Source organism: Lepisosteus oculatus, chromosome 2 (genome assembly GCF_040954835.1).
Source record: "Lepisosteus oculatus isolate fLepOcu1 chromosome 2, fLepOcu1.hap2, whole genome shotgun sequence".
In the NCBI taxonomy this organism is placed as follows: domain Eukaryota; kingdom Metazoa; phylum Chordata; class Actinopteri; order Semionotiformes; family Lepisosteidae; genus Lepisosteus; species Lepisosteus oculatus.
The window spans coordinates 31124590-31150243 of NC_090697.1; the positions used below are offsets into that span (position 1 = coordinate 31124590).

Here is a 25654-nt window from a genome sequence, read left to right on the forward strand (position 1 = left end):
GTTTTGTATTAAATCTGCTGGGACTAAATGATAAAAAATGAATTATTAATTAATGCCGAATTAATGCATTGACTACCCATAACAGAAACTACCTAATTCTCCTTTCAGGAGCACCCCAGGCAGAAACTAGTGTAAATATATTTTTTGCCAGTGAAATAAGTAGTGTCTGTAGGTTCTTGCATGAAAACAAAGTGAAGAATTATCAACACAGGGCCTGATTACTGATTCCTGCAGTCAAACAAAATCACTTTTTACTCCTTCTGCATCCTGGTTGATCTTGTATTTTGTTGCTATTAATAAAATAGAAGGAGGCTACATCATACTCTTATTTTTATGAAATGGTACCTTGATTAAAAATGACAAAGTGGGTAATGGTAAAATTAACATTCTTGCATACTGTACAGTATTTTTTCTTGGAAATCAGAGCATAAAATCTTTTGCCTTCGGTTACGAAATGCTTTTTCTGAAAATTCTACTTTGAATTTTACATACACATCACATCTTGATACTTTCATTTCCTTTCGCCTCCCATATTGTAAGGGAGTTGGTATTTAAATACTAGATAACGTTTTTCTTTTGCAAAACTGATTTGGTTTTCTAACAGCCAGCACTGCATTTCTTTCAGAAAACTGAAAAGGCTGAACTGTGGGGGAAAAAAATTGCACGTCACAGCTTTTCTACATATTTCACACAAGTGTGCTGAAAACTGTTTAAACTATTATACTGTATATGCAGTATGTAGATTACTGTATTTCCATTAATATTATTTCTAAAACATGATGAAAAACCATAAAAATCTGTTGTAACACATCTTATTATAAATAGACAGGAAAGAGTAATATAATAAAAGCATGTGTTTTATCCTGTTGTATGATGAGAAATAAATTCAAGAATGAATTTGCTTTAGAAAAAAATGTTTTTTGCAATAGGTTCACTTTTCTTTATTGAAACCATTTTTTCTTTTATTCCATTTTAAGTATTTGCCTGATGCTTTTGTCCAGAGCAACATAAATAAGTTACAACTACCAGTGTATTACATAATTCTGGTCCAAATTAGAACAATTTGGGTAATATACTTTGCCCAAGGGCACAGCAGTAGTGTCAACACCAGGAACCAGAGCCCACAACCGGTCAGGAAACAGATCTTACCAGTCCTTCCTGGATTTTTTCACCCTCTCAGATGCAAAAATAATAATGGACAGTGGTGAAGTAAAACATACTGTATTCCCTACCAAAACACTTAAATAAATCATGTTTAGCCATAGCATAGCATGGCATTTTCTATAACTAGTATAATGAAAATTAATTAAAGGATAATACTAGCAAAAAAAAAGTATTAATAATAAGCTACTTTTCTAACTTTGACATTGCATCGTGAATAGTCCAAAAAGACCACAAAAATATTTCAGAAGACAGAAGATCTGACAAAAGCGAAGATGATTAGGAAACCACAAAACCTAAGTCTCCAATATGCTGACAGCAACAAAAATTGCTCATCAGTACACTTGAAAAATCTTAAATGAATACAACCATTACCGCACTAAAGAGATCTGATAAGACTGTTTATTACACAGATGTATTCTTTATTGCTTCTCTCTGGAGGCTGGAGTCTTTGCAGAGCAACTGCATAATAGGGCACTCTCTTTCATACACACCTAAGCTTAGCTCTCTTTCAAAAAGAATATACAATGAACACATCAACTCCAGATCTACAAGCTAAAGATTGCATAACTCAACGAATCCGACATCCCAAACTGTTGATGTGTGAACGCCCTTCTGTTAATCATAGCTGATCACACAGCTGCTTTTATTCATACTCCAGCAAGGCCCTTCGTGTTCGTCACTGACAGAGAAAGAGAAGGGGAAGGGGTGTGCAGGCACACACCTTATCTTGTCATTTCTTATCTCTAGGCTGCTGTTAATGATTCCGCATTCTAAAGAAAAAATTAAATTCCTTTTCTAAAAATATATACTTTTAACTAATATTACATATGCATGTAAACAATATTGAGCAATCGTACCAGTTTCAGAATGGACAATGTTTCATTATCATTATTTCACACCCTGCATTTTCTGCCCAGTCTCTCAAGGGCACAAGGGCTAAAATATGATTTAATCATGTGTATGATGTCCATTTTATGCAGATGCAAAAATAAATGCAAGCATATAAAGACAGTTATACAAATGAAAAACCTGTATCAGGTGTTTGAGATGCATTACACATGTTCAAATACATGTTGATAGTTGGTGTATTTTTGTTACAAAACTCAGTGTTTGTTCCACATCGGAGTTGCTATTGGGCCTTGTGAGGTTCTTTCAACGACAATGAACTCGTCTGGGTTGTTCAAAGCCTTGTAGTGGATAAGCAAATCTTGAATAGCACGTTCTTCAATCTGAAAAAGCCAAACAGAAATGAATGTTTGAGACATACAGATCCACAAATGCTTTAATAGTGAAACAGAAACAGATGGTTGGTTCCAGTACCTATTCAAGCCACACGTGGAAGCTGTGTGTTTTTAGAGCCTTATGTAATTTGTACTATGCCCAATATTACTACTTATTAATTTAAGATAAATGCAAGGAAGGGAGAGAAGAAAGAAAGAAAGTGAAACTTAGAAGCATCTGTGCATGATAGGAAGATTTTTTTTTAAAAAGGAAATGTACTAGTACATCTGTTCTTCCTAATTTATATCAACAATACAGAGTCTGGACTAGTTAGTAAACTAGTCAAGTTCGCAGATGATACCGGAGGATCAGAAATAACTGTGGAAGCAGCATTGAAATTCAAAGAGACTCAGACTGGGAACAGAATGTGGGGAATCAACTAAAAATGTTAGAATTTATATTTAAAAGAAAATAATTAAAATCTAGGGATATTATGTTAAAAATGTATAAAATAATGGTAAGGTTCCATTTGGAATTTTTTGCACAACTTAGGTCACCATGTTACAAAACTGTAATTGATGCTCTGAAATCAGTCCAGAGAAAAGCAACCAGAAGCATTCCTTGACTTAAAGGAATGTTGTACCACTAATAGATCGGAAGAACTGAACCTTTCAGTCTTGAACAGAGAAGACTACTAATAGGTCTAATACAAGTATTCAAAATTCTTAAAGTCATTTACAAAGTCAATGCAGCAGACTTCTTCAAAATTAAAAAAAATAACCAACTAGATTAACTAGATATGGAAACTGTCGTGCAAAATGAAAATTGGAGGCATTCTGGGGATTTATTAATCTCAAATTAAAACTGAGAACAGGAAGGATTTCTATGAACACTCTATGAATGTTTTTGCAGTAATTTAATCACCTGCCCACATTCAAAACATTTTTCTAATGGATTATAATTACGTGTTGAGTCATAAGAACCAACATTGTCATTATGGTCGACTAGCATGTATGTCTGAAATATGTCGATTAAGGATGGTGTTAAATTATCATCTTTATCTGGCACATTGTTTATCATGTTGTTATTGGCACGTGTGTGAAACAGTGCAATGCCATCTTCCTTTTACATTTTGAAATTCATTTTCTTTTTTCATTTATTTGTATTTCTGTCAATGCATCTGCAAATCACAAAGGCAATCTCCCATAGGACTGTGTGTGATAAACTGGAACAAAAGTAAATTACTGTAGAACTTCTGAAGCAGTCAGATCATCCACAATCCTTGTCAGCTCTGCTGTTTAAGGGTTTATACCTTTCCAAAAATGTATGCTATTAAAGACAAATGTACAAAAAAAAAACACTTTAGGTTTTAGCTCGCTAGACTATATGCTGTGATTGCCCTCTTTTCTTAGGGGAGATTACCTGGATCAAGGCCAAGGGCTTTTCTCTGCTCCTGATAAGTGCAGCTTCTTGCTGCCGTTCTTCCTCAAGTATGGAGGCAAATGTCACAGGAGGTACTGCTGGTGGGCTGCCCACCACAGGCATCACCCAGGGGCTGAAGCACAAACAGCCCAGCAAAGAAAGGTCAGGATTACCGATTCACACATTACCACAAGTTCTAGGTATAAACAACACTGAAGAAATGGACCACTGATCCACACATCCCTAACACTGCTTTTAATGTAATTTTTACTTGATGTCTGGAAAGAAAGTGGCTCATTGTAGTTCATAATGCTCATTTACTTGATGCAGAAATATTTGAAAAGCCTTGGGGGAAAAATGTAAGTTCACAAACAATTAAAATAATTCTACTAAAGAGGTCCCGGTAATGCAGCCCTAAAAGTAACACAATTCTACAGTAAGAGTTAGCACGAACTGCAAAAATATATATACACAATACATTAACATAAATATCAGATTTAGGTTTGAAAGCATCCATTAACTACTATAGCTTCATACACAACCGTTCTATCAAAGGCAAACACCCTAAAATGTTTCTGCAAAAACTATAAGCTCCCCAACAGCTGGAAACTTCTTTTTTCTGATTTATTTCTATTTGTTTGCAATACTTATGTGCACAAAACACTTCCAATGTGTATAAAAAATAAGCACCATTTAGAAACCATCCACTATCGTCTGCTATCTCTAGAGCCCCCGAGCAGGCTGACACTTCAGCTTCCACTTCTAGCGTACTGGCTTGCTTCGTCACCTCGGATTGCAGAGGAAGCTCATCACGGCCATCTCTTTCACTTTCAGCCTGCACCACAGTGAACTTGGCCACACCGCGGATGCATCTTTCCGACAGAGCTAATTGAACTGTTTTTTTTTATTCATTTTGAAATGCTTCTACTTGTTTCAATTTGCTTTCAAATAGCCTATTTCTTGGGGACGAGAACATCAGGTTACGGCTATCAATGTCGGCAACTACTGCTGCATGCTGTATTGTTGTGCATTTGATTAATAAACTTTGATTGATTAGTACAATTCCAAGGGTTCTGAAGTTGTTTAATGATTTTGTTTCCAGTTCAATGGTAAGAAGCAGCTGATCTGAAAATGAGCCCTCATCCTTTCTGTTACTCCACAGCTCTCTTCAGCCGGGAGAAGCAAGTATATTTCAGAGATGAACTTGCAACAATACTAGAAGACCTCATCTGATGAAAAAGTATGATCACCATGGCCAGTCTAAGAATCACAGACTGTTACTGCTAAAAATGTAACAGTAATTTGAAACCCTGTCTCAGATACTGTGTATTTTTTTTTATTCCACAGTGTATAAAGTACACTTCAAAATTCTACAGCAACTTTCTTATTCCCTTTTTAAGAAAAAATCTAAAAATTATCTGTGTATAACATGATAAAAATGCTTACTTGAGATTTTCAGCTTGTTGTCCTGTAATACTGTGGTCACCAGAACTCATGCTTCCTTTGGCAGACCACCTAGAAAACATTAATCATTACAAAGAATGATATACTACATTAAAAAAGTAAAAAAGTTTACCAAAACAAGAGTTAAACAGAACATAAAATATGGCAACATAAGACTTTTTGAGATTTGTATCTTAAAGGAGTTTTCAATTTTTATTAGTTGTATCTTTTTGAATCCCTTAAAACAGCATTAATGTCTGTTTTTTGTCATATGTTTTAAATTAATAGTATTATTTTTAATTACTGATTAATTAATTACTAATATTTTAGATCTTGTTTTAGAAATTATATATTATCTAATATTATCTATGAGGATACCTTATAAAATCATCTTTAATCCATTACATCAGATCTTGAATTTAATTAAGCCTTAACAAATTAGAATAACATTTCTACCACTGATACACCACATTAGCAATGACTGCAATCATTTCTATTATTTTACTAGAACATGCTTATTACTGCCATTTTATGACTTACATTAAATATCAACTAAATATCTTTAAAATCAGAGGAATAAAACCTGCTCAATTCATTCTGCTGCACAACAGAAAAAAGGTGCAACAGTGCATTTGAGACAAAAATACCATTACATATAAAACTTGCTGGCACAATACAACACAACCAGCTTATCTGATTAATGTATTAGACACTTAAATACACACTATCAGAGGCCAGCAATATTAACAGCTTGCCTTCTAGGAAGAAGATTTATATTACTGGATCTTTAACATCAAATTCAGGGTAAAAATAAAAAAAAATGGTCAATCCCACTCCTTGTGTGAAAGGTCAGTAAAAAGAAAGACGAAAATAGAACCTCATGATAATGTTATTTGTGCAACCTCTATTTTATATAAAGACATGGTGATCACACACAAGCAGTCAAAGGGAGCAATTTACAGCAGAACCTGCAAATCATGCCGATTTTGAAAACAAAATTGAAAAAGTGTTAGAAGATGTGCATTAAAACCACTGCTGTATCCATTTGGGAAAAAAAGGCAGAAAAAGGTCTCCTCGCACCTCAAATGTGTTGTTAATAACAATCTGTTTGGCGCATTTTGCATAGACACTTATGCCCTTACCCGCATATATGTAAATTATCCAAATTAGTGTCAAAAAGTAAAAATGTACAAGTTAAACTTAAGAATAAATATGAAATTTACTCAAGTAGCTTATTCAATCTAACTCCTCCATTTGATGAGGAACAAATAAGGTAACATGAAATATACAGCATGAGATTTGGGGTTGCACACAAGAGCCACAATGGAGCGGATGGAGTTTTATTTCTATCCCTGCCTTTAACAAGATGTCTAAACATTTTTGTTGCAAACGCTGAAAGTCACACCAGCAAAAATGTAGTAAATATAAATTGTGGTCAAATACTCTTTTTTGTGGGTGCCACATTCTTCAAGCATAGTAACATACTTGACATTTGAACGGACACCACTGAAGGAGCCCACACTTAAATTAGGCAGAAGGAGCATGACTAAGAAAGAGATGCAGAAAAGGCCTTAACCACAGTTCATGGGTTTTGCAACACTTCTGCTCTGTGCTTACCCTGATAGCTTCTCATGTTCATCCTGCTCACTGGCCTTAAAAGACACCCTCTTTATAACTGAAGATGAAGCACATGCAGCTTTTACACTCTTCTCCTCTTCCATCAGGAGATCACGGAAAGAAGTGTAGGAAGGTGTAGTGTGCAGTGGAGTTGCCCTAATATGAAAGAAAACAAACATCGGCTATTTCAGTACTAAATACTTCACAGTTTGCACAACTGCAGTGCAATGAAACAATTTCACAAAAAGCTACCGGAGGGATCTAGTGCCTTTTTTCTAGGACAGCTTAAATATATTCCTAGTTTGTATTAATTTCTGTCTTGTCAGATCCGTATTGAACACAACATTGGGATGTACCGCACACAGTAGCAGCAGAAAATGCAGACAAAATCCCAAAACAAAATACATTTTAAAATGACATGTGACTTGAACAGAACTGTATCTACAGGAATAACAGACATGCGCTGTAGGTTTTAATTGCATCATAGTTTTACCTTTATACTTCAAGAAAGTATGTACAGGTATTTTCAAATTACTTCCTACAGCAACAAGGAAAATGTTTATTGGTTGGTGTAAAAGACTGCAGAGAAAAGGAACCCACTTTACTACCCTTTATTAGAATGGGGCCCAGCAGTTACACACTGTGTTCAGATTATTGACATGGTTGTGCAAAGAACAGCTGCAGACACAATTATCTGCCCCCTTCACTGTTTCTTCATGATGAGTATTACCCAGGGGCAGCATAACTAATCTTCACATTTGTCAGGGTTACGTAAAACACCTTCGTTGTGACAGATTTTCCAAGTTCTCGGTAGCAGGATTAAGCTCGCATTATACAAGCACATCTAGGCCAGGCCAATAATAAGGCAGCCATGGGAAAAGTGTGAAATACTGTAGCGTCATCTCCCTCCAGGGCAAAGAGGTGTTCAGGGCTCTCCACATGGAACAGCACTAGACCCCCCCAGGCACAGCTCAGTAACTTTAAGATAGCTTGCCGCTATTGATGGCTCAACCCAGTAAAAACATTTTTTTTTTAATCCCTAAGAGATTTAAATCTAAGGAATGCAATTTACTTTGATACTGTAGAATGTGTTTCAATAATTTCAAAACAACCCAACGCCATAGAACTACCACAGGCAAAACTGTTTTAAAGGGTGACAGAATTTGTGCAGAAAATACAGATGCTCTTTCCATCTAATCAAATAACATGCTGCAAATGTACAATGGACCTGACATTTCTTAACATAGTACCTAGATGTAAAGTACTTTTGTCCTTAAAAGGATAATTAATAAAATAACGAGTTCAAATTCTTCTTTTGTAAAAAAAAAAAACAATATTGATCACATTCATGACCTTTACTACTGGATATAAATCAAAACAGTTTATTTAACATTTTAGAACAAGAAAAGGTTTATTCCATGAGGAAAAGAGAAAAGAAGAAACAACGTTTCAGCTGTGGAGCCTTCATTGAGTGTCGAGGCTCCACAGCCTCTGGAGAAGGCCTCCGGTGTTTCCTGGACTTAAATAATGAAAATACGAGCATGCTTTGTGCAATTCTATTAAAATAACTGTCTAACATTTTTAGAATGTTTAAAGAAAGACATTATGCAATCTATAAATCTTTTTATTTTATTGTTACTTTTCCTATTCTATCAGCAATTTGAATACATTTGGAGGGCACTTTATTATACACTTATGGGACTGAACCATTCTACTAACATCAACAACCAAAGATCAGTTTCCATGTCTGCTGTTTTTGCACATAGGAAATGCTTCAGGTCAGATAAACATCTAAAAGATAACGCCCAAACGGTAGCATCTAAAGAAAATCTGGAATAGATCCAAACAGAAATTCACTGTTTTGTACCAATGAAGACTGGTATTTCATATAAAATTATTCAGCCCTTTCATAACAGCTTGTGTACACATTAAAATTAAGCGGGCTGGCTCTGTAACCAATTTGCATCTTTATAAAAGATAACAGAATAGGTGTGGTCAGTTCACATTCCCTTTCAAAGGATGCCATCAAGCAAAATTGAGAATTGTGGTCTATTTGTTATCTAGTCTGAAAGGTCAGACTTTATTGCTTGTTAATGAGAGATCAGATTAAATAGCACAAAACCCCCATTTTATAATTTACTTTGAATACATACAGAAAATACAACATACTCTGGCCTATATTTACAATTCATTTTTTGTAAAGTAGAATGTAGTGCAAAGTCACAGTAAAACCTTAATGTGTAGATCTGGGCCTATATTCATTAGACATGCATTTGAGTATTCCCTTCTTACTAAAATACACTCTACTGACAGAACTCTCGATGAACTCTTGCAATACAGGAAGGTTTGTCTATTTTGCACAGTTTGAAAATTGATCAACCGATCATGATCTGCTCAAATAATTTATTCAGCATTCTTAATGGTGCAGTATGAACTGGTCTATATATACAGTATATATGGCACAGACATTTAAAATAGGTTTCCTGACAATGACACTGTAGCATGTTCTTATACTATTACTTAACTATTTTGACACAAAAGCTATAAGCAATTGAGTAGCACGTGTAATATTATATATCCTTCCTTTGCATAATTTACATAATTATTTTTTCAATTATGGATTTTTACTGCTTGCACTCCTAAATGTTCACACTACACCATTATTACCAGGAAATCAACACCATCTAATGACTCGGTAATTACATCTGTATTCCATGTTGCTGAAAATAATCTGACATATATTTTCCCAACTAGTCCTCTGAAAATATGACATTGCATATTGCAACATACAATCATAGCAAGTAACATCCTAATGTCATGAAACACACCATGCAAATGGCTTGAACTTACCACGCAGCTCCAGTCTTTGTAGGAACAGATGATAGAGACACTTTCACGGTGGTGTGCTCCATACTGCCTTCCCTAGCAGTCATGGCCATCATTTTTCGTTGCTTTTGGGAAAGTTTCATCGCATGTGCTGGCAGTTTAGTGATGCTCCTGTAAATCAAGTGTAAAAATAGCTAGAAATGCAAAGCAGTTTGGCTGTCTTTATTGCAGGTTGTATTGCCATTCTGCATTGACATTTCTGACTCATTTGTGCTTATAAACCAATCAATCTTAATCAATCATAAAATAAGTACTTTTGTTCATGTCGATTTTGAGTTTGCATGTTAATACTGCATTGTTCCAATGTTATAAAACAGATGAAAATAGAGAGATTGGAAAAATATATTCCTTACTAATTAATTAGTTAAAGCAAAATGAAGCATGAACTAACGGGGAGATGGGACAGGATTCAGGGATGCCAGGGAACGGAACACAGAGGCCTCCAATGCAGCACCAATATCTTTTAAACTGCTGTGAGAAGCCAACCAGGTCAGTATCTGTGAAAGCCCAAGAATCCTCTTTTAGTGCTAGGCAAAAGCAAGGAATATCTCTGTTTAGGTTCTTACTTTCCTATCCACAATTCTTGTTCAAAAACTGAACCACACCTGAACCCTCCCAAAATATGTATTAACGTACCTACAACGCCCACTGCAAACACCATACGCAGGGAATATGATTGTATCTATAAAGTGGCAAGCAATCTGTGTAGAACAAATAAATGAATACTTCAAAGTGATTGTTGTGGTAGCAAAATGTATATTTTCCCATCCACTTGGAATATGCAACATTTTGATAATGGATGGATGCTGACCCAGGAAATTTCAATTCCCTGTTTACTAAGCCAGCTGAAAAAAGGACTGCAATTACAGATGACCTGTCACTAGACTAAGTCCTGTAAATAGCCAAGCTGGGGGTGAATTACTTAACTGCACAACTGGTGAAGGCTTTGTGGTTGGTATATAAATGGGGTTGCATGGTGATAGGGGCATATGGAACTTTTGACTGCTGTTCGTCGTTGTTTACCCTAAAAGGGGGTTACAATAAAGCTTCTTGGATTTTACATTTTCTGATATCATGAGCCTGATGTGCCTGCAGACCCTTGGGACCATCCTGGTTAGAAGGCAGAGTCTGTTAATATCCTGTTACAATTACAAATAGTAAGAGCAGCCACACATGTATGAAAACTTGAAACAGAACAATATTATATAGGGAGGGAGCCGATCCACTTTTTTGTTGATCTGAAGTCCAACAGATATACCCAGTGCATAGGTAACCTTGCTTCTCAGGGGAATGAGGATGTAAATATAAAAGGGGAGCTCATAGTGAAAGCAAGTCCTGGAACAAGCATACTGGCCTCATTCAAAATAACAGATGGAATGGAAATCCCTTGATCACTCAATGTGAAGAAGAAAAAGCAGAATTACCCGTGAGCAAGTAATGATTATCAAAGACTGGAGAATGGGAATGTCATGTTTTCAGGGGATTCATGAGTCTTTTCACCAAGTCATTATTAACTGCATGACTATTGGAAATTATGCTAAAAAAGCAATCCACAATGTCTAAATAGAACACTAAATTAAATACCGAACTTTACCCAGTCTTTCTTTAAGTGGAACAATTTCTCAAACATAAAAGATAAAATCTAATTTTTATACAATACATCTATTAGTACTCTGCATGGAAGCTTAAAAGCAGTCCTGTATAAACTCTGTGGTGGTTATTTGATTACCTTTATCTGGCATGATGTGCTTATAGGAGAAATTAAACAGACCTGAAAAAATCTCAGGGCTTGGGATTGTCAAGACCCTTTCCAAAAACAGCAACTTTATGACAAAGGAAGGATTACTTTTTTTTTCTTTGACAGAATAAAAGCGGAGCAGGCTTCGAGACTAAGTTAATTAAAAGACAGACTCACTTACTACACTGAGCAGTTACGTTCAAATAATCCAGAAGCTGAGGAATACAGTACTCCCTTTCCATTCTGTCCTTCTGTTCCTAGCCCAACCTGTTCTACAGCTGTTTCTCTGAGCTCAAGATGATGCAGATGAAATCTGTAGCCAAAGTTCACATCAGCAAATATGACCTACTATCAATTCATAAACCCACTGACCCCCCCCCCCAAAAAAAAGATTTGAGATACAACAAGTCTTCACGCTGGTGACTTACGCTGAAGGACTTTTGGGAGTGGCCCCACGGTTTTGTATATTTTCTTCCATTTCCATGATGGCTCTGAGGTCCAGAACAGGAGGGCTGGCCGGGCTAAAGAAAAACAAGGTACAAACAAGCTTTTGGAAAACATCTGTCTTATGACAAGGTATCAAAAGAGGTTGAACACAGAAGCAAACCAGAACATTATCAGGGGGAAAGTCAGGGTAATTGTCTGAAGATTTAAGGTTGCATCAGGTTGAGCTATAAAGACCATTAAAACATCCATAGCAAAACTCTTTTAAATGGGGTGTCAGTCATCAAGAAGCTCAAAGCTAATGTGATAGTTGTTACCCCAGCAGAAAGAGGACTTAAGAGATGTTATATTAATTTTCAGTCAGGAAAGTATGGTTCAGGAGGATGACCCACACCTTAGGGAAACTCTGGTATCATCCTCCATTTAAGGATGAGCTCGCAACTCTGGAGCCTGTGTAATACTCTACTGTGGCAATGTAACAAAACTAATAGTTTAACAAACAGCAACTAAGTGACTCCCAGGTCAAACCAGACCATATGATATGGGTGGATTTTGAGCAGTGATAATCAAGCATATGATAAACAAAGACAGGTAACACCCATGTTGGAAAAGAATGCCACTCATTTTGTAAAGTTCTGAAGGGTCCACATCCTTGGTCCTGTGATCAGGAACACATGGATGAAAAGGTCAAAGCTTCTGACATGAAGCTCAAGACTGTTGATGAATTTTGACTTTACAATATAATAACAACACACTGCATGCATCAAATCCAGAGACCAAAGGGTTAAGAACTGAAATGAATGATCCTGACTCATCACCAGTCTAAAGTAGAACATGTACAGTAAGACCTGAAGAATGCAAATCCCAAGCAAAAGTCACGCAACTGGAGAGGCTGGAGTCTGCTTCAGATTATTAAAGCCAAAAATGTTTCACAAAGCAATGATTCTGATATACAAATAAACCTGGATGTCACATTCAAATATATATGTAACAGTTCGTGATGCACATTGTGTTTCCACACACAATATTGAAAGTCCTATAGTTTGATTTATTTCAACCACCTTGATATACACCTGGATTTTCATGTTAAATCATCTTTAAGTTACACTTTGTTGGTTATTCTATTGTAAATATAACATGTACATTAACCGTTAAACCCCAAAAAATAAAAATATTACTCAGGATAATATAACTATTCTATGCAGAATGCTTTTTCATTGTGCTTTCTCATTCATTGTGAGAAGTGTCAATTTTCATTTTAATATACAGATTTACAGTACTTAGAACTAATTCACGATACACTAAATGACCTTCAGATCTAAAAAATACAGTCTTCAGTTTGCAGCAGAGAAAATTATTTTACATTTCAAATATGAAACAGAACACAGAAAAAATATAACCCAAATATACTGTTGTTTCAAGTCAGAGTACAGTATCTGTGTTTGTCATTTGCATTAATTCTAAAAAGCTAGTGTATTTAAAAGCAGAATTTAGCATGCATACTGTTGCTGTGGGGGGATTTTCAGTTGACTAAGGAGTCAAAAGAACCATATAAGGGTTAAAAGTCTCCTTGCAATAAGGATTGCAAGGAGACTGGTACAAAACATGTGCATGCATTTGCATGTGGGAGCAACACAGAACACTGAGGTTATCAACATTGAACATACTTCATGCACTGTGCCAAAAACACTGAATGAAGAAGTCTCAGCAACAGAAGGTACCAGGATGATGGTAACTGGTGTTTTTTTTTTCATATTGGAGAGAAAAAAAAACATGACGCACTTTGCTACGCACATACCTAGATATTGGTCTTGGGATAGGCCGTGGAGTAGATGTCTTAGAAAGAGAAGGTTTCTCATTTTTCACTTCTGGAATTGGTGGTGGACTTTTTGTTCTCAATATTTGAGATTTCTCTTCCATCTGAGGAAAGAAAATAATTAAAATGCAGACCACAAATAAGATGTCAGCAAAAACAAATCTGTAATGATACAATATTTTTGCATGAACATAAAAATGAATTTTGAATGATAAAAATTATATTTTAAATATTAACATAACATTTCTTATAATTACAGGTCTACGCAATTTGCGAATTGTTTATAGCATTCAGCTCTTATGCAAAAACTCCAGTACTACTTAGTAGACAGACAGATTGTAGAATGTGCTCCACTGATGTACTGTGCTCACATCATCAATCAGATGATCTGATTCATTGCAAGATCCACAGAGCGTTACTCGCTCAAACTAGAAAAGACTAGTTCATAGCTCTCAACAGCTTGTGTAGACTGCATATAAAGAAATACATACTGTCTATATACTGCAGAATCTGCAACTTGGAACCTAAGTGGAAGGTATTTTGTAAAAATTATAATCTACAGATGTTAGATTCTGTTTTATTGCAATACACTGCATCTTAATATTCTTAATATTTTCAGAGCTACTGTAGATACCGTAACTGCCTTTAATAGTGTACTGTGACTAATCTAAGTTTATGAATCTGCAGACCTAATGATCACGTTTGTGAATTTAGAGATTGGAGTTAGGTGTTGCTATTGTGGACAAAATGGCATAAAACAATAACAGACCTGTCAAGAGAAAAACTAACAAAAATGTTCATCTGTTTCTAAACTGAAACCTAGGCAGAATCAGAAATTAAAGGTGGAAAAGAATATATATTGATTTTGATGTTAATGGGTATTCATGGACATACAGTAATATGATAAAAGCTTACTTGGTTTCCCATCAGAATGGTCCTACAGTATCTACAATACCTAATGATCAATAAAGCCATTTTGCATTTCGCCTTAAGGAGACATTACAAGTTGAAAGAAGTTTATAGTTAGCCAGGTTATAAATGTGTTCCTATACTATACGTGATCTATAAGATCTCTGCAAAAAATTCCAAATTAATTTGCATGTGATTTGAGATCATGTCAGAGGTCATGGGCAAGATCACTGTTTTGCTAGAGCACACACAGTTCATAATTGTGTTCCATAACTAACCATGACCCTTCAATTATGAAGTTACAAGATAAGTTTCCATTTGACTGTATGGAAAAGTCAGAGGCTGTAGTTAGTTATGGACTGTAATTCCCATGGGGTACTATTTTCCTGTGATTCTACATGACCCAGCAACATTTCACTCTAGACACATTCTGCAACAAAAGCAAATATACTCTATGCATATCAAGCACGCCTGAAATTGTGTGGCTGTGATTTGCAATGTATAAACTCGTTTGAAACAATATTGGGAGTAACCTGTCCAAGTCAACATTTTTTCCCCCCAATAGGTCGAGCACATAAAGAGAAACATAGTTTAAATATTTTCTATAAATCCAGTATGACAGCCACACCACGTCTCCAATCCACCTGTCCTGAAGTAAATCTGAATGTTGGACATAAGGTAACATGGTATAACATGTTTCAAATGTGAATTTTTTCCATTACTTATGAAGGAGACTTTTGAAAACTGTGAGACACTTCTGAATACTTGTATAATGGAGCCACACCACATGTCATGGAACTACTGTACAGGACATGAAATTTCATAAAACAAACACTATACCACCAAAATATAACGCAATACCCTGCTTCTTCTCCTTCTGTAAGGGCTTTATACCTGAACTCTATAAACAATGTGTTTATGCATTTGTGCTGCAACCCGATTTACCCGTTACAGCACATTTCGGACACTTCCGGTATTGCATGTCCAGTGATTCACACAGTTATCTCATCCCATCCCAAAAGCACAAAAAAAGCTTATCCCCCATTTATAGTTCCTGAGACTTCTTTGCACTGGACCTTTATTACCAAGTCATTAAACAAGGTTGTTCACCGAGTCATGAAAAGTCCTCAGAACACCAACTCCATGAGGAATTTCTGCACCCATGAAGATGTTGATGTATTCTACACCTCCTTCTCCTCCACCTTTGATGCATGGCCCCTTAACTGGATGCATATCATTATTTAAAAGCAAAAAAACTAATTTCACAACTAACAATTCAAAACATTTTCTTTCAGCTTCAGAAAGCCTCTTTATGGTTTATTTTTTTATTAAGGTCTACACTGTGTTGTAATAAGAAAAATCAGCTTCCATCTGAATAAATGCATGTTGTCCTCACCACACCTCACATTTCAAAATACTGACACACAAGCTTTGCATGTAAACTGCAATTAGGTTTTAAATAAACCTTCCCAAACAAGATGGTAGCCAAGATCACAAAGATAAACAGGCACGTTCCTTGATGGGGGAAATGTGAATGATCCAGGATCCTCAGAATTATTCTTAAAATGTAGAAAAGCACATGGCCACGTGTAAAATTAATACTTCAAAAATATGCCTTTAATCAAAGACAAAGAAAACTGAACTTGCAATATTACTTGCAGCTTTAATTTACTTTATAAACTGTGATATATATACTGTATATGTCATCTGAAAATGTGTAATGGCAGACCTCAGATTTATCATGACCAAGTCCCAGCATGAACACAGGTGATTGCAGATCTCTTGGACTGCCAGCTCCATAGCTACCCTCCGAGTCTGACGTCAGGAGCTCCTGAAGTGACTCAATGGAATTTGTCTTATCAGTCTTCCCTAAACCTAAAAGAGAAAAAAAACGTTTTTTTTTCCAAAACATTCCATCATGATGGACCCAAAAAAATGTAGATTACAAATACACCACCTACATTTTACATTGATATTCTATATGTACTACTAGGAACTATGAGAACATCTGCAGTTAATACAGTATCTGCAACGTTGTGAACATTTTAGTTTACCATCTGAGAAAAAGGTACCATTTCTCTTACTATTGATTCAGAGAAGCTTTCAAAGCATTCCTTTCCTCAGGGTTTGAATGCTCAGTTTACTGGTCTTGAAAATCAAGCTGTAACATGCCTTGTGTTTATACAGAATACAGCAGCGAGCATTCTATTTTGTCTCATCAGAATGCACTGCACATACCAAAAAGTTCCTACTTAATAGCTTTAAGTGTACATTAAGCATCATTTGACAATTAGCTTTAACTTAATCTCAGAGTTCACACATTTTACCAGTGTTGACCTTATATATATACACACTAAACCATAGCCTCAAGTCAGCATCAAGTGAAAATAAGACTTTCAAACTGATCTTTTTAACTACCTGAACGCTATTTTAAAGCTTTTTGTTAGTTTGTTGGTTCTGTACCTGGATGTAATAAACAACACTTTAGATTTTTTCTCTTATTGGCATACACTATGTCAATATTATATTGGATCATCAGAATATTGTACTGAAATGCAACTAGCTGGGAATGGAAGAATCAATCAATCACTAAATTACTGATTAAAATTAAGATGTCTTAATATTTCTTTTTTAAAACAGAGACAATTTCCATTTTATCAAGATTAGAGCACTGAAAGCTTGCTTATCAAAAAGCCCCCGACAAGCAGCAACAGCTTCAAACACTGAAGGCATTATGTTACACAACTTCAGCTCTATATTCCTGCCTATTTTGCCCATTCAATCCTTATCTTGTCCTAGAGCAAAAGAGTGGTAGAGAATGCTGTGAGAATTCTCCATGCTGTGATTGTTAGAAAGGGATAAGGAGAAAAGCATGTAATAAAACTTCAGAAAAACATGTCCTATGTACCACTTCAAATATAATATTGAATACAGTACATGTAGATCAAAAACTGTTGACAATGCTTCTTGCCTAGTCACATTTCAGGACAACTTTCCACTTGCTTAAAGATGAAGTGCTATGGCTTAACCTGCACAAGGTGGGCTCTGAATGATGTCAGACAGGTTATAACCTCCAGAGCTGTCAGATCGTTTTCTTGGCTTCTTCTTGGCCTTCATTTTGACTTTCTTTAACAGGGTTTCTCTGAAATGGGAAAAAAAAAATGAACTAACCGTAAAAAGATGGGAAAAAAATACAAGGGTGGCAATTTTGTATGTCTTAAACAGAACCCATCTTTAGAACAAATTATCAAGTCTTTAATTCTGATTAAAAGCTTATTATGTTCTGAATGTTTCAGATGCCAACGACAGTGAAATTTAACAAAACTACAGTAGTACTAATGATAACATTACTGCTAAAAGAATCATTAGTGGCCATGCCAACATATCCTTTCCTTGTTAACACATTTATGCAATCTGACTTTTAAGAGAGTTCAAAGGTCACACTTGTATTTTGTTATAAAGTACACAAGGTTCCCCATGTGTGTTCCATTAAAATCATACCCCTGTCTGTGCTCTATGGCGAGTTAGAGGAATATTTTGCTTTTGACCTCGAGGAAAGGAAAGAAGTCACAGTTCATTTGTTGCAACAGCACATACTTGGGGGTTATATTTCTGTTGATCCACGTGTTGGCATGATCATATCTGCAGTCATAAAGAACGCAGTATCTTATTTTACATTTGATAAGAAGGTTATAGGTCTTCTATCACCAAAATCATGTGAAGAATGGGCTTTATTTAGTTTTAGATTTTAAATCCCATGGACTACATTCTACTAATATCACAACATCAGCAAACACACACTCCACTGTGGAGGAGGAGTAAATGGGTATTTTTAAGATGGCAACGTTCAAACTGAAACCACATTTATGGTCCACAGTTCTGCCATCATTCCTATTTTACTGTACAGGGTAATACGTATAACACAGAAGAGACACTTAAAAGGACCAGTGTTCTTGCCCAAGCAGCAACTGTAAGAAGTGCAGTTATCATCCCATAATGCCATCAGCTGCTCTGATTTGGTTAAATCACCCTGAAGTCAGATGCCAGACTCCCAAAGAAGGTTCTCTTCTCCCATCTTTGCCAATGGCAATTGCACCAGAGGAGGACAGAAGAAGATATACAGTAGTAAAGCAAAGGAATAAATGCAGAATCAAAATCAACTCCTGGGTCTTTAACCACACAAGATGGAAGGACACCCATAAATTTGAGACCCACAGATGTCAGAATATGGAAATAAATTGTGCTATAGGAAGTTGTTCACGTCTTTGGAGATATCTGGCCAACACTTGTTCAGCAAGATAGTGTGAGAAAACTATATGGGTCTCATCAGTTGCTTTTGGAAAGTTTCACGAAAACCTATCATCCTTCACCAACCAACGAATGATAATACACCAAGTTCAATTTCAATCAGCCAAACTCATTCAAAGAAAACTGACTTTTTTCCCCAACTAATCCAATATGACAGCGAAACCATGTGACCAAACCACCTACCCCATTAAACCCTAAACTTTGGGCATTTCCAAATTTGCTGCAAATTGCTTGTGGGCTCTGAGGGCTATATTAGGTTTCATGGGTCTCAAGATTAAATGCAGTATACAGAAATATCAAACCTATAAATCATTAGCATAGTGAAGATCCATTAGCATAACAAGAGCCACTGCATCATGAGGTACAAGCTTCAATATAGATAGGAAGTAAACCCGCACCCTATTACCTAAACTAGTCCTAAGCCCCAAAGTAGAAAAGTAGTCAGTCATGAGAAGGGCTAAAGTGAGATAAGATCACTTTTGGCATTGGACTTCAAAAACTACTTCTTTCTTTTGACCAAAATTACTGTCCTAAGAATGCAATTAGGTCCAGTAGAAAGAATGCCTGGTGGTCTAGTGGACCACTGAATCTATCTGTTACTATCTACTGGGGAGAGACATTGAGAGAAACAAGCATAGCAACATAGAAACAGAATCTACAAGAAACCTAACCCTAACCTCAACCCAACCTCTCATAATCCATAACTGGGCTTCCAAAAGAGTGTGAACAAAAAGACCACTGCACCAGGAATCTCAATTAAACGCACTGATGGGTTCCATATTCCTCTCTACGTATACAACAACTTCAACACTTAAGAGCAACCAGGAGGTCAGAGCTAAAGAAAATAGTTAATTCCCTTAATGCTCTTGAGAAGTGCTCCTCGTGAGGCCTCACAGGCTCCGAGAAGAAGGACAAAGGAGGGTGAAGCCCTGCCAACTTGAAAGAGCTCCACCGAGTTCTGACTGAGGAAACATAAACCTGCCGTGCCACAGAAAGCAAAGCAGCGGAATGGCCTCGGGGACTTAACGAAAAACAAAAGTGAGCTCGTCTTCCTCTGTCCAGAAAAAAAAAAACACAGGGGTCAGCTACAGGGCCACATATAACAACAAAGAAAAAGACATAGCAGCCATCTTGTTTCATGCACATACCCTGTTTTCACCCATTCACATCTAGTTGGTATTGAATGGCACTGTATCTAGACAGATTGGACTTAAGTTTTTGAGCAGGAGAAGCTATGCAACTTAAACCACCTTTCCCAAAATAGCCGATGACCCATGACAGGCACAAAAAGTAAAGTAGAACTTTTTTGTGTTCAAGCTTTACAAAGCTTTGGTTTTTCACATAGGTTCAAATCAATAGGTTTAAAGACAAAATATCCAAATTTTTTTGTCAACAACTTAATAACTTCTCCATCCCAGTACATGTTTCTAGTATACAGTTTCCAGGCTGCCCAGTCTCTGAACACCAGCACTTTCAAAAAAAGAGAATAAAAAATCATCACAACGATTGTCCCAAAGTCTAAAAACAAACATCCTTAGAAATTTACAGGATCATAGCTCCCACCAGGATGACTAATACAAATCAGCTGCCAGTGACTCAAAAGTAAATTTTAGTTTCCATAGTCTCATACCTGGATGCTTGATCCATATCCGTGTCTTGTTTACTGCAGAGCAAGGTTTCCCAGTCATCTGTCTCAAAGGAGCTAAGGTCTGGCCCATCAGGGTAAGGAGTGATCACTCTCCTCTGCATGGCAGGAATCTGCATATTGCAATATTAAACATTGAAGTTGTCCTTTAAAGTGTAAAATGAATTTATGTACATGCATATGCTGCTAACATTCTATACAAAGAAAAAGCATGTAATAAACACTAACATGATAATCACCACATTTGAGGGAATACCACTGCTAACACAAACAGCTGCAAAATCAGAAATAATGTTATTTTTATGTGGAAACCTGCCTGCACAGACAGTAATAGGTTTATTTAGGTTTTGTGTAAATTGACATGTGGACTTAATAGGAACCCAAGTAATTTCTGCCGAATATTATAAATGTGATAGGGTGTTTGAATTAGGCATTTCATATAGAAGATTAATCAATTCTTACAAACTATTTTCAATCAATAACCAATAATCCAATGTAAACAGTCCATGAGACTCCAGCATACCAACTTCCTATAGGCCACAGACAGCTCCACCAAAACCTCATCACTAAGGACATCAAGGGCTCTAGGAACATTAAAAAAAATAGATTTAGTAAAACAATAAGCGTAACATAAAACATAAGCAACAAAAATAGTTAGGTTTTGTCACCTTGATTCCAATAATGCTGCCATGTTCAACACTATGAATTGCAAGCAAGACAGTTTCAACTGATCCGCGTTGTACATTGCAGCAAACTCAAGAAGATCTGCAGCATTCTTTAGTGTTACTGGAAAGGAAAAAAGAAACCGATCACTGAAAACTAACTGGTCAATAAATAAAACATTCATACTGATAAGCATATTGCCAGTGTGTTGTCGTATCTGAATTCCTAATCTACAAAGAAAAAAAAAAAGACAATTAAGGAAAAAGATCCTTGTTGATATCTTTGTTATTTATAAGCAATTTCTACAGATGTCCTTTCAGACCATTAGAGGAATAAACAATCCACACATACATCTTTCAACATTACAGTGTTCTAACTTAAAAAAATGATAAGGCAATCTTAGAAGCAAGCATAAAAATGTAGAATCAATTAAAAATAAAGATTACTAACATTTCTCAGTAATTGCAACTTCACACATCTCCTTCAAACGGGCGATGAGGAGCTGGTCTGCCACGACAAGCACATTGCACAGGAACTCCACATTAAGGGATTCTAGAATTGGTAAAGAGAATACTATTATTTACCTAAGGTACTACATTTCCCCAGTTATTTTACAGATTTTATCCCATAAGGAAGACAAAGATAAGTCAACGTACAAGTAGCCATAATTTAAAAAAAAAAACAGCGTTTGTTAATCAGGACAATCTTGTGTTACATTAGGACTACTGCAGTAACATTCAAAATGTCATTTTGCATTTGGTGCAGCACGGGACTGCTCTTGAGGGTGCTGTTTAATTTCTCTACTAGCTGCCACAAAAATGTCTTAATTCTGAGTTATGAGGCAATGGTAATGCCTGCAGTTGGAATTCTCCAGTTGCGGTGAGTAACATAAGATAAATAGCAACCTCAAAGAAACACTACTTTGGATCTTGAAGACTAGCGTGGTTAACGGTGCAGTGGAAACAAAACCAATATAAATTTAAAAACATTTCAGAATATGAACAATGACAACTACATTAAACAGATAGGCCAAATAGCTCCCTCTGGAGTATCATTTGCCTTATGTTCTCAGTTGTGGAAATGTGCAATACTGCATTTTGCTGAACATTACAACTTGAATTTAAAGGAAAGCAAAATTTTTTGAAAGAAAGTAAATGCATGTGCTTGACAAATTTTGAAACTGCTCACATTTTTAGACTTCAAAAACATTCAGTGAAACAGCAACTTAGACTGGAAGCAGCAATAACGATCAATATCTAAAAATACTGAAGATTTCTTTCATAAGGTCTTTTATAATTTTGTAAGGCCTTCCTAAGATTCCTAATATGACTGCTCATTAATACACTAAAACATAAATTTGTGCATCAATGTCATCAAAGCCACACACTTGGATTATCAAAGCTTCAGTTTAAGTAAATATGCGAGTCAAATATGAACAACCAACTGCAAACAGGAAAAATGTTAAGAATTTGTAGGGGTACTGTGCTATGTTGTTGGTTATGTTGCTGGTTGGCTGTCTCCACCAAGTGTCCATCCTCTGCATCTTACTTAATCCAGAATTGCACAGATATCTATATGCAGCAATAGGTAAATCTGAGTCACTGACTAAAGCAAACCTTCTTAGTAATGTTTTGCTTTTTCATTACGTGTCATTAGGGAAAATAAAGAAACGGTATTGACGCAGCAAAGGTAACTTACTGTTTTTAGACAATAAGTACATTTTTACCACATATCCAATAAGAGCCTGCATCCAAACCACACAATACAGAATTAGGAAGTTTCAAATCCTGAAGCCCACAACATTCTCTCCAGCCTCTGGAGTTTCCATAACAGGGAGCTTCTGTGTGACACAGACCTATGTTCTTAGTTATGTTATTAGAATGGCTCCATAGATGGATAGGATACAGATCCCTACATTTCACAAACATTTTTTATTTGGAATTGCCAATTTTACTTCCTCCCAAGTTGCAATGCCTAACTGTAATCACCTTGGCTTACAACTGCAGCCCTCGTACCGGCAAGGAGGAGGTCAGCATTGTGCATGTGCTACTCCTGTGCCAAGAGAAATGTGCCGAGCTCCAAAGCTTGTTACAGGAGAATTAACGCTGACCAGCTCTCGCAGACAACACTGACAGCACACAGCTGCCACAGCAAGTCACAGAAGTTGTCGATGTAAAGCAATCCAAGGATAGCCAGGTTGACTCAGACCCACACAAAGGTAGCAAGCAAGTGCCTTCCTTAGTTAAGACACTCAGGAATGCCTCTGAGCAATAGGATCATAAAAAGAAAAATACAAAGCTGAAACGACTAAGTTAAAAAATAACAAACTTTACCACGATTAACATTCCTGCAGTTTTCTTTTACACAATTAGGCTGCAAAAAATGTGCCATCAACATAACAGTAAACTGCTATTTCAGTTTAACACCGGTTGCGATGTTACTACTAACGGCAGTCAGTAGTTAATTACACTCCATAAATTACTAGAATTATCTTATGCTGAAAGCTGCAATTCCACTGACATCTAACTGCCAAGACACTTGAAGGACATACAGTACTTTAAGATAAATATAGCAGTTTAGATCTACAAAGTTACCTAGAATGATTCTATATATTAACAACTGTACCTTTCACTGTTGCTGATTCATCTGTGTAGATGTAGTCAATGATGACCTGCAGAATATCCGACTGGATAGGCATGTCCAGAGCAGCACAGGAAGTGCCCTGTGTTGGTCAGAGAACAGACCAGGGATAGTGAGAAATACTGCCAGGTCAGTTGAGCATTATCTTGTATATGAGGATGTTATTGAATACAGTAGAAGAACAAAAGAGACACAAATAATTCCATGTAGCAATTGGAGAGAACCATAGCCGCCTCTGATCTGCTGGGATTTCCTTTCATAATACTCTGCAATACATAAGCTCTAAACAGGCGACACTGGCGTAAAAACAATCCAATGTCTGTTAACTGATCAATTACTCCATCTGAAATTCCTCAAATGAAACACCGATAAATATTTCTCAGACATCAGAAGAAGTGAGGAATTTAATAAAATGTTTCAATTAACATGCAAACAGACAATAGTGGGGTTAAACTCCGTCCATAAAAAAAAATAACCTTTAAAATCCATGGCCTTACCTCAATCCAGGAGCTGCCTAACATGCTGCGGAAATAATCTGCAAGAGAAATACCAATGTATTTACAACAAATGTTATCAAATACAAAATACCACACTAAAAGTACCATAATGTACACAGATGAAAGGCTTTTCCATATTGATCAATATAAAATGTCCATTTACCTAGCCGTGCAGATAACACACACTTGTGACATGGAAACTCTTTCCCATCCTCAGACATCAGAGTAACATCACAAAGATAGGAGCTGAGCAAGACAGAAAATTAACCGTAAAATTCTGCAGCAAATCCTAATTATTCAAGTGAGAAGCATTTCATTTAATTAAATAACAAAGATTTAAGTGAAAGAATTGAAAGATAAATTAATAAACTAATGTTCTCATACTACCTTTAGAATGAACCAACAGATTCGTAACAATTAAAAAAGTGTAAAACATCTATCTTGCATAATATTTAAAAACTTTCAAACAACCGAATCTAAGATAGCAAAGATTCCTTAAAAAATGGATACTTGCCACTTCTTCTGATTGAATTTTAGTCTGCTCCCAGCCTTCTTGTGTAAAATGTTGATTTTTCCATTTTCAAACTTAACTCCATCCAAGCTATAAAAAAGTCCAGAAATGTTCATAAAAAATACGTTACTCAAGTGAGCTGAAACACCGTAACACACAATTATGCAACAATACCTGAAACCTGAAATTGCTAGAAAACAAAGCCCTCCTTACTTACTGCTAGGTTACTGCTAGGGTTGCAGGGTTAGCACTCTTGCTTGACACTTCCTGGGGTCAAGTCATGGGCTGAATCCCAACATGGGTGCCTACTGTGAGGAGTTTGCACATTCATTCTCTTTGTGATCATGAGGGGCTCTAAAGAAACATTGTAAAGATTGATGGAAATGTCTAAATCTGTCTCCTGTTCATAAGTACGAGTGAGCACACGAGTATGTGTGTCCTCAGATGGACTGGCATCTCCCAGCAGGGTGATCTGCTTGCCTACAGAGTCGGGCATACGGACAGATCTACCCTGCACTGAGTTAAGTGGAAATGAAGATGGACGTCAGTGCAGTTTTTTTGAAGAGGATGGCACAGTAGGGTGGGTGTAGTTTTAAAGCCAAGACAAACAACTGACAATTTTAAACTGGGTATTAGAATAATTTTCAAAAATACAGTATCAGTGACCATCATATACTTCTCAGTTTCATCGCCATTAAGTATGGTCAGGAGAATAGTACCAGCAGTAACG

At 36.3% G+C, this 25654-nt stretch overlaps 1 protein-coding gene across 1 annotated transcript in view; it reads right to left on the bottom strand.

Annotated features, from left to right (window-relative positions):
• Positions 1 to 916: 916 nt before the first annotated feature.
• Positions 917 to 25654, bottom strand: part of ibtk (inhibitor of Bruton agammaglobulinemia tyrosine kinase) — a 42884-nt gene continuing 18146 nt past the window's right edge. Inside the window, exons 13-29 of the mRNA XM_015356193.2 lie at positions 24928 to 25014; positions 24577 to 24659; positions 24414 to 24451; positions 23902 to 23998; positions 21727 to 21828; positions 21282 to 21399; positions 21137 to 21197; positions 20599 to 20726; positions 17690 to 17802; positions 16390 to 16535; positions 13734 to 13855; positions 11920 to 12012; positions 9718 to 9864; positions 6868 to 7023; positions 5254 to 5322; positions 3808 to 3940; positions 917 to 2393 (exon numbers count right to left, since the gene is read on the bottom strand). Coding sequence (XP_015211679.2) covers positions 2268 to 2393; positions 3808 to 3940; positions 5254 to 5322; positions 6868 to 7023; positions 9718 to 9864; positions 11920 to 12012; positions 13734 to 13855; positions 16390 to 16535; positions 17690 to 17802; positions 20599 to 20726; positions 21137 to 21197; positions 21282 to 21399; positions 21727 to 21828; positions 23902 to 23998; positions 24414 to 24451; positions 24577 to 24659; positions 24928 to 25014 — 1819 coding nt within the window. The 3' untranslated portion in view covers positions 917 to 2267. The remainder of the gene's footprint in view (positions 2394 to 3807; positions 3941 to 5253; positions 5323 to 6867; positions 7024 to 9717; positions 9865 to 11919; positions 12013 to 13733; positions 13856 to 16389; positions 16536 to 17689; positions 17803 to 20598; positions 20727 to 21136; positions 21198 to 21281; positions 21400 to 21726; positions 21829 to 23901; positions 23999 to 24413; positions 24452 to 24576; positions 24660 to 24927; positions 25015 to 25654) is intronic.